Source organism: Prionailurus viverrinus, chromosome D4, assembly GCF_022837055.1.
Source record: "Prionailurus viverrinus isolate Anna chromosome D4, UM_Priviv_1.0, whole genome shotgun sequence".
In the NCBI taxonomy this organism is placed as follows: domain Eukaryota; kingdom Metazoa; phylum Chordata; class Mammalia; order Carnivora; family Felidae; genus Prionailurus; species Prionailurus viverrinus.
Genome location: NC_062573.1, coordinates 69,493,498 through 69,503,642, shown reverse-complemented (window position 1 = coordinate 69,503,642; position 10,145 = coordinate 69,493,498). Strand labels below are relative to the sequence as shown.

Below are 10,145 nucleotides of genomic sequence, written 5' to 3'. Positions count from 1 at the left end.
ACATCATGATTACAGAATAGCAAAGCGAGAAATCAAGTAGGTAGGAAAACAACCTGTCAATTAGACTCTTTAAAATTTTTTTTTCAACGTTTATTTATTTTTGGGACAGAGAGAGACAGAGCATGAACGGGGGAGGGGCAGAGAGAGGGAGACACAGAATCGGAAACAGGCTCCAGGCTCCGAGCCATCAGCCCAGAGCCGACGCGGGGCTTGAACTCACGGACGGCGAGATCGTGACCTGGCTGAAGTCGGACGCTTAACCGACTGCACCACCCAGGCACCCCTCAATTAGACTCTTTAAAGGTATCATAGGGATAAGCCTATATTAACTTCTGATGGAAAACAGCTTTCTGATGGAAAACACCTCAGTTCTATCTAAGTCTGGCCTAATGAGGCCAGCATAATTTCTTCTCCTTCAAATGCTTTCTGAAGTATTAGCCTGATTTTTTAAAATCTTACTAATTGATTATGAATGTGCCCACAAATGAACGTCATAATTACTGACTTAATTTCTTTCTCCAAAACAAAGATTAGCTGTCATCTAAAACGAAAGGTTGTCTTGAACGATAGTGAACGTGGCAATTAGGTAAAAGTTTTATTTTCCTGGAAAAGATCATTTGTCAGGGCCAATGTGACACCAAAAGTGACCAGAACACCTTTCCTGTGGCTGAATACGAAAGCCTCATTGAGAGTCTAACAAGAAACCTATTCCAAGAAAAAATAAAATTAGCAGTAATTGTTCTTCTGGCTAACACAGGAAACTAGAAACAGTATTTCAAACAACCACTTCTCTTTCCTGTCTTTTTTTTTAATGATAGAGAGCAAATTGCTCGTCTAATGAAGGGACTCGGTAAATAAACTTACCCATTACTTTCCACTGATTGCTCTGAAACAGGGAATTTTTCCAGGCCTGCAATTGTTCTTTGGCAATGAGGCAAGGGGCGCCTGGGTGGCTCAGTCGGTCAAGCGTCCGACTTTGGCTCACAGTTCATGGGTTCAAGCCCCGTGTCGGACTCTGTGCTGACAGCTCAGAGCCTGGAGCCTGCTTTGGATTCTGTGTCTCCCTCTCTCTCTGCCCCTCCCCTGTCCATGCTCTGCCTCTCTCTGTCTCAAAAATAATAAATGAAAACATTAAAAAAAAAAAGAAATGAGGCAGATCTCTTGCTCACATCAGACCCCACAATCTAAATGTTTGTTGTTAAAATAAATGTTTCAGGAGTGAAACACAGGTGCAGTCTAAATCGATGTGTATCACTGATGCCCAATCATTCTCATCCACCACCAACAAACAACAACAACAAACAAGTAACTAAGTTGTCACGATCGACTTCTTTTTGACCCTTTCTCCCTCATCATTAGGTAAAGAACAGGGAGTTTACTTACGCTATCAGAAGTGCAAGTGAGTGCTAGTGCTCACGTAACACTATAAGGGGGTCAGTAATAAACGCACAAATGACCACAAACTTTCTGAAATCCCCACAATGGTTTGAGTCTCTGGGACACTTGAGGTAGAAAACAAAATACTTACTACTTACCTTAGCATTAATCAACTCTCATGTCTTGTAAAAGATACTTAGAGTTAAATCAGTGTAAGACTTGGGTCTGCGCTCCTTTTGTTGTGCAAAGATAAATGAGGGACTGTAACAATCCTGCAACTACCCTGCCTTGTGATTAAGACGTCACCTTGATGGTGACTTTGTATTTTGTCTTCTCTGAAGGTTTAAAGGTTAAAGGCATCATAAATTATGCATTTCCTCCTCTGCCAGGCCCATAAAATGTACTTTCACTGTTCACGAAAGATAGTGCTTCTAAATGAGCGGAGGCTTTTTCCTAAGTGTTGAAACAGAAATATTCCCATTATGTTTATTACTGCTATGCTGGAGAGCCAAAACAGTTTGGAATTAGGAAGCCGCTAGAATCTGTTCCAGAATATGTAGCAACTGTAAACGCACACAATAAAATTACAGTTCACTCTTTGGACAGTGGTTCAGTGGTACCCGCCAACATGCTGGTCTCTTCCCAAGAGAACAAGAGTCGGGCAACCCCCACATCGGCAGCAACAGTTGGGGTTTTCCCCTTCTGCCTCTACCCAAGTTACAGATCTGAACAGGGACCTGAACAGGGACCTGAACAGGGACGGGAGAGGCACATGAGTCACACGAGATCATCCCTTACTTCTGCCCTGGAGCAAGCTCTTTGTGGGGGACGCTTGGGTAAACTGCGCATTCGCAGGAACGTCCTTCCTAGCAGCACCCTAACTTCCTCTGGTAAGCTTTGCCACCGCCTCCGGCTAAAGTACAGTCCTAAGGGTTTCTTCCCCACCCCCCCCTCCTCCCGCTTTACACTTACTGGTACTGCATCTGCAGAAGGCTGGGCTCTTTTCTCCAAAGGAGCACCACACCCATTAACCCTCTAGCCTTCAGAAGCAAATTGAAGTTTGGCTGGACGTACCTTTCTCCAACCTTAGGCCAAAGGAACCAAAACTGGGCACACAGGACCCAACTTCTGTCAGGCCACGACCACCCCCTGCTCAGCACTTTGCAGGGGCAGGATTCTGGAGACAGACTGCTAGCCGTAAGGACCGAGCTCCAAAGATTCTTTCCAGGCTTAGCCCACACACCCTGACAACTAAGTGGCAAAGTTGTTTCGTCCTCCTCTGCTGCAATGCCCTTTCCCCTTCATCAGCGCGCGCGGGCGCGCACACACACACACACACACACACACACACACACACCACAGGTACACACACGCACGCACACAGCCTTGCTCCCCCAACTTACCAGTTTAGATTTGGCGCGTTGCAAAAATTCTTCCATGTCGTTGAGAGACGTTTGGACTAGGGGTACCCGGTGGGGCACAGAGGAAGATCTCTGCCCCGCGGAGAGAAGCGGGGTCTCGGGAAACTGGCTGGCCGGAGCGCAGCGACCGCTGTTCCCTCCTGCCGCTCGGAGGCGGCTGAGGCTGTGGCTGCGCCCTCGGCTGTCGCCTTCCTGGGCTCCCTGCCCCACCCCCGCGCTCGGCCGCCTGCTCTGGGCGTCGACTCTGCCCTAATAAGGAAAGTGGGTGTGCCGCCCGGGAGCCCCAGGGCGCGCCCCGCGCGCTCACTGGCACGCGCCTGCGGGGCCGGGGCTCGGGGGCCGGGGCTCCGGGCCGGGCGCGAGGGCGGGGGTGTTGGGGGATGGCGAGGGGCTCCTCCGCCAATCGCAGGGCCCCGCTGCGGCCTCCTGACGTGGCGCGCCGAAAGATGCTGCAACCATGGACAGCGCCCAGAAGTGCGAGCCAAGTGCAAGGGGCTGCTGCATAGGGAGGCTCTGCCGCAGGCACCGCCGCTGTCAGCCAGAGGAGGTGGGAAGAGGGAGAGAGGGAAAAGAGGTCCCCGGAGAGCCCCCTCCTCGGCCAGCGCCTCCCTGGCTGGCTGGCACGTTACAGAGAGCTCCAGCGGCCACTTAATGAGCTGGCTCTGCGGGCCTGGCCGGGGGATGCACTCAGCTAGATTGGAGGTGGGGGGTTATTGCTGAGCTAAAAGCAGTACGACCTTGATGGAAAATAATCAGGAGAGCCGGCTGGGAGGTTGTGCTAGGATGCATCTTTTCTTTTTACCCTCACAACATACCCACCCAGCAATGGGCATCCACGATTCACCCCGGGGCGAGGTGTCCTTATGTTGGTCCTGGGCTGAAGCGTAGATACTTCTGCAGTCCCCATCCACTCTCTGACGTGCAGGCTCAGGGAGAGCTGGGGCAACAGAACCTCCCTACTGCATAGGGGTCTGTGTCCTACAAGATCCTCAGATAATTTCTATGCACATTAAAGTTTTAAAACTACTGCAATAAACACGTGTATAAGTATGAACCCTATTTTAAGCCATGCAGTTTTGTAGTGTGTATTCTCTAGCCTTATCAAGTCCTAGGAACCTCAGGCTTTCTCTTACATCTAGGCTGTAATACCCTTCCTGCCCTCTCACCAGCTCCCACGGCCCCGCTAACTCATGCCTCAGCTGCCAGCTTAGAGAAGTGGTCTCAACCTTGACTGCGTGTTGAAATCACATTGTAACATCCAGAGCTTTACAACTACTAATTCCTATGCTCTATTCCCAGACTGACTGAGTCAATGTCTCTGGAGAGGGGTCACCGCAACAGTGGCAGGAGTGTTCCCAGCGATTCTAATGTGCAGCCCAGGTATGACCTCTGGTTCTCAAACTTCAGGGTGTATCCAAACCACTCAGATGTAATAAAACAGAGATCTTGGTGTCTCATCCCCAGGATTTCAGGCTTAATAGGTCTGGCTTCACGGGCCTGAGAATTTCCATTTTTAAAGGTATCCCAGAGTTTGCTGATACCGCTTAGAAATTCTCTTCCCCCAGGAAGCCCCTCCCCTGGACATATCCTTCTTTCCCACTCCTACACGGAGTCAGTTGCCTGTTTGATAGCAACCTGTATTTTCTGCTCCACTCTAACTCACCCAATTACTTGTCTGTGTTCTCCACCAGGCTGTGAGCTCCACGAGAACCAGGACTTCGCCTGTCACATTCATTGATGAATCCCTAACACAAGTCATGTCATATATAAATCCCCAATAAATGCACTTTAGTGAATACATGTACATATGGGAGGTTCTTTGATCTCTCATATGCTCTGTGTGTGTGTGCGCGCGCGCGTGTGTGATTATCCAATTATTTTCTTATTCAGGGGGACCCAATGAAAAAACATCAGCAGAGTCTAGAGATCTGATTAGAGGAGAGCGATAGGAATATTAAGCTCCAGTTTACATTCCGGTGATGAGCTGTGAGAAAGCTGCAGATCCTATCTATTTCTTCCGGGACTTAAGTAATTCAAAACCATCCAGGTAAAACAAGTATTTTGTCAGCCTTTAGATCAGTGAAGTTGGTCACGATTCAAGCAATACTGCTGCAAAAAGTTTCCAGGAGGGGTGCCTGGGTGGCACAGTCGGTTAAGCATCCGACTTCAGCCAGGTCACGATCTCACGGTCCGTGAGTTCGAGCCCCGCGTCAGGCTCTGGGCTGATGGCTCAGAGCCTGGAGCCTGCTTCCGATTCTGTGTCTCCCTCTCTCTCTGCCCCTCCCCCGTTCATGCTCTGTCTCTCTCTGTCCCAAAAATAAATAAACGTTGAAAAAAAATTAAAAAAAAAAAGTTTCCAGGAATTTCTTGCCTCTGACTCCATTGATGAATTTAGTGACACACATAATAGCCTATTCCTTTGACTTTTGATTTTAAACCTTCCGAGGAGGTATGCTACAGCCCTGAGATTAAAAAAAAAAATCCCGATAAGACTGCAATTCTAACACCTATCTCTCAGAGTTTCTCCTCCACCAACAAGGCCCCTGCAAAAGTTCATCAACATTTACCTCCTCCAACTGACCACATGTATTAGCTTCCTAAGGCTGCTGTAATAAATGACCACATGCTCAGCAGCTTAAAGCAACATGAATCTACTTGGCAGTTTTGTAGGTCAGAAGTCTGACACAGGTCTCACCAGGCCAAAATCAAGGTTTTAGGTCAACTGAGCTGCATTCCTTTCCGGATGCTCTAGAGCAGAATCTTTTTTTATTAGTATTAGTAGTAGTAGTAGTATTTAAAAAATTTATTTTCTGTTTGTTTTCTTGAAAACTGTTTCTAGAAGCAGCCCACATTTCTTCATTCAAGGTGCCTCCTCTATCTTCAAAGCTAGCAATGTTGCATCTGACTATGCTCTCATAGCCACCTCTCCTTCTGCCTCTCTGCCTCTACCTTCCTGTTCCTCTTCCTAAGGACCCTTGTGATTACATTGGACCTATTTGGATACTCCAGGATAATCTCCCCATTTTTTTTTGTTTTAACGTTTATTTATTTTTGAGACAGAGAGAGACAGAGCATGAATGGGGGAGGGTCAGAGAGAGAGGGAGACACAGAATCCGAAACAGGCTCCAGGCTCTGAGCTGTCAGCACAGAGCCCAACGCGGGGCTTGAACTCACGGACTGCAAGATCACGACCTGAGCCGAAGTCAGACACTCAACCGACTGAGCCACCCAGGCGCCCCAATCTCCCCGTTTTAAGGCCAGCTGATTAGCAACCTTAATTCCCCCTTGCCATAAAACCTAACCTATTCACAGCTATTAAGGATTAGGATGTGGACATCTTTGGGAAGTCATAATCTATATACCATACAACCCACATCCCAAGTTATTTGGTGGCTGTCGGCTTTCAATCCTCACTTTCTCATCATTCCACCACAGCCAGAAATCTAGTGCCTTTAACTAACTCTAATTAGAAATTGTCAGCCCTGGCTGCACAGTGGAATCACCGGGGGTCTTTGAAAAATAGTGATGCTCCAGTCCCATCTCCAGAAAACCTCAACTGAGTGGTCTTGGGAGGATCCGTATCATCAGAAGGAGGCTGTATTAAAAAATACAGGCATCAGTATTTTTGAAAAGCTCATCAGATAATTCTCTGTACAGTCACAGTTGGGAACCACTGCTGATGCCAGATAAACCGGCATCCCCTCATCACCCAGATACAAAATGCTGTGCGCACTTTGATTTATAAATCTCTCCTACCCCTTGTGGCCTAATAGCTCCCAAGTCCTCAACTTTTGAAAGAGCCTCCATTAGATTCCTTCCTTCTGGTCCAAGTGCCACCAACGTAATTCCAATATTTGCGTCTGAGCCTAAAATCCATCCGTCTTCTTGACCACATCCTTTGTTCCTCTCGACAGAACAATCCTTTCCTCTACTCCATTCTTTTCACTCTCCTGGATTCCTCTCATTAAGACTCCTATCTGAGATCTCTTTATTTTTTCAATTAGTTAGCCTGAGTAGATTTTGTAGAATAGTGTCTCCCAAAAATCCATATGTCAAAGCCATAACTCCCGATGTCATGGTATTAGGATGTGGGACCTTTGGGAGGCAATTAGGTTTAGATGAGGTCATAAGAGTAGAGGCCCCAGGACAGGATTGGTCTCCTTATAAGAAAAGGAAGAGGGACCAGAGCTCTTGTGAACGTGCTCACGCTCTCTCTCTCTCTCTCTCTCTCTCTGTCTCTCTCTCTCCCTCCTTCCTTCCTTCCTCCACCCCAACATATGAGAATACAGCAAGAAGTGGTTGTCTGCAAGCCAGGAAGAGGATTCGCACCGGGAACCAAATCAGACATCTTGGTCTTGGACTTTCTGGCCTCCAGAACTGGGAAACATAACTGTCTGTTGTTTCACCTGCTTGATTTATGGTATTTTGTTATAGCAGCCCAAGGACACTGACAAATGGTAGTGCTGGGGAAATGAAGACTACAGGGGTCATGTAATCCCATCCCCTTATTTTTCTGCACAGGTAACAAAGCCCAGAGTAGTTCAATATCCTGCTTGGGCTAATAGAGTTGCTTCAAAGCAGAGCCAGGGGTAGAACTCAGCTCTGTGTCATTCATTCCTCCAGCATTTATGGATCATCAGCTATGCTTAGGTGGGCACTGTGCCTCACCATGATGCAAAAGGCAAGATCCCTGCTCTCAAGGAGCTCATGGTTTAGTCACTCTCACACAAAGATAAATGCAGTGATTGAGAAACGCACCTGGCATTGTACTAGCTGAGACGCAATACGGTGTCATGACTACAATCTGGATTCTCATCCTTGCCGTGGTAGATTAAACAAGGCTGCAAATTCTTTGGCACTCCTCCCAATGGCAGGTCAGGTCTATTCTATGTTCTTGTCTTTTAATCTAGGGGAACTCTATAACTTCCTGAGCAATGACATACAGCTGAGACACCATGGCAGTTTCTGGGACCAAGCCTTAAGAGATTGGCAGTTTCCACTTCTTGTCTCCTGGAATACATACTCTTGGAACATAACCAATATGCTATGAGGAAGCCCAAGCAGCGACACGGAGAGGCCCACGTGGAGAACGACTAAGTGTGCTGGCTAACAGCCCAGTTGCCTACCGTGTGGGTGAGCCATCTTGAAATAGATTATCTAGTCCCAGACAAGCCGCCCTAGCTGATGTCATATGGAACAGAGTCCAGCTTTCTCTGCTGAGTCCTGCCTAAATCCCTGACCCACAAAACTGTGGAATCTGATAAAACAACTGGTGTTAAAAGCCATTACATTTCTGGGTAACTTCAGGCTTAGTAACTTTAGGTAAGGCATCCTCTCTAGGCTTCAGCGTCTTCCTCTGTAAAATAGGAATAATCCTCCCTCCTAGGAGTGCTGTGAAAGTTAAATGCATAATACGTGCAAAGGGCATGTGTTTCTGGGCCTAGATGCCATTACAGTCATCATAAAGGATCTGTCAAATACAGAAGAAACTTAATGAAGAAGTTAGAAGTGAGGACAAGGGTATCCATGAAGAGAACCCAACAAGAGGGAAATCTCTGGGTCAACTGCTGATAGATCAATAGCCACTAAAAATGTGAAATTGTTTTATTATAGATGCATAGTATACCTTCTGTAGAATACATATAATGCAATAGGTTATATTATAATTTGTGTCTATTCTACGGCAAGTAACACCTCCTAAAAGTTACGCTCCTTTGGCAATCTGGGCTTCACACAATGACACACCTATTTCAGAGGAAATCGCTGCAGATACTCTGGCTGGTGATTTTTCTCTGCAGTAACACATGTGCCCGCACTATTCACTACTCCTGAAATGTAAGCTTCTTACGGCAAGGCTCGTTTTATATCCCCAAATTACCAGTCCGCATCCACGCGTGGTTCTCATAAAAACACTGGGCTCTGCATCGACGCCAGGGAGCTTCTGTTGCAGTCGGGGCCGTGAAGGTGTCCCCCCCCGCCCCCCCCCCCAAAGTTTTCCTTCCCAGAGCTAGCTCCCCTGGAGCCCGCACCAGCGTGATACCAGCAAACGTGGACGTGAGACCTGGCTGTGTGCTCTGGAGCAAGTTCACTGACCCCTCTGATCGTCAATCTCCTCATCTATGAGTGGAGAAAGGAATACTTGCCCTAGTTACTTTACAGGATCATAAAAATTCGAATGCTGACACTCCTACACTTATTGGAAAATGTTAACCACGGAGGGGAGCATAGCGAGATGTTTTTGTTCGGTTGAAAAAAAAAAAACAGCCTGACGAACACCATCCTTTAGAGAAAGTGGAATGTGATTGGAATGGCAGCCGCTGACTCACCACGCGGGCACGTCCCCATGCCAGCTTCCTACTGACCACCGCGCTGCTGACAGGTGAGGTTTCCTCGGTGAGGCTGTTGTTTTTGCCGCTTGTAAATGACTTCACGTGACAAAAGATGCTCAGGAAACTGTGCCTCTCACTTGGTCTACATCTACAAAGCATTTCAAGCTCGTTTCAAGGACAAGAGACTGAAGGACTAATGTGCATTCACTACTTAACTAACCCGTGTTAACCCGTGCCTCTCTGTTTGGCTTCTAAGCAGCTATTAAAGGCCTGCTTTTCGCGCTGTGGGTGGTCCAACGCTCCCATCTGAGCCAACAATATCAAAAGGAATTCACTTTTTTCTGACGTGTTTCGGCAAGAGTACCCACGTTTTTTAAGGCAGGTTTTGCAAGACTTTTTGTTAAGGGAGTCCATATAGCCATAATCCTCTCTGGGCTTCTGCTAAGAAAGAAAAGGGGGGATTACTGGAATCGTCTGTGGCCGTACACAGTAGCAGGGTACAGCTCACTTGGGAGATGGCCTGAGAGTCAGATGTCGGGCTTTTGAACAGGGCACAAACCGCTTGCGTCATTTCTGGGAACCACAGACATCTTGTAGAACAATGAATTTAATTTGCAAGGACAGCAGAGGAGAGCGGAAGTGCTGTGGCTTCTGAGTCATCAGGATAATGAGGCAGTGGCCCTGCTTTTAGATCTGTGGCCCTGCTGAAAGGTGAGGGGTGACGGTCTTCATGTCTCTCCTTCGCTTCATTATTCAGCTGGTTCAATCTTTACACACTGTCCTCCTACAGGAAGGTATCTCCACTCCCTTCACAACAATCCTGTGTGTTTCAGGCTTAGAGTATAAATTTCAACTTACAGTCCCATCACTCCTCTCCACTGGGAAGGTATTTGGCAGGGAGAGTGGAACACTAATAATTTTCAAGTCTACGTGATTTCTTATCCTCGCAATGAGCAAGTGCCAGAAAAGAGACTATACAACAGACTCTGTTTCAGAGGTAGCAAACCCGTGGCCCCAA

The 10,145-nt window shown here is 47.4% G+C and overlaps 1 protein-coding gene across 1 annotated transcript in view; it reads right to left on the bottom strand.

Moving 5' to 3' along the window:
* The window catches only part of PRUNE2 (prune homolog 2 with BCH domain), a 273,699-nt gene extending 270,858 nt beyond the window's left edge, over window positions 1-2,841 (bottom strand). Inside the window, exon 1 of the mRNA XM_047831091.1 lies at window positions 2,781-2,841. Within this exon, the coding sequence (XP_047687047.1) occupies window positions 2,781-2,816 (36 nt within the window). The 5' untranslated portion in view covers window positions 2,817-2,841. The remainder of the gene's footprint in view (window positions 1-2,780) is intronic.
* Window positions 2,842-10,145: the final 7,304 nt, after the last annotated feature.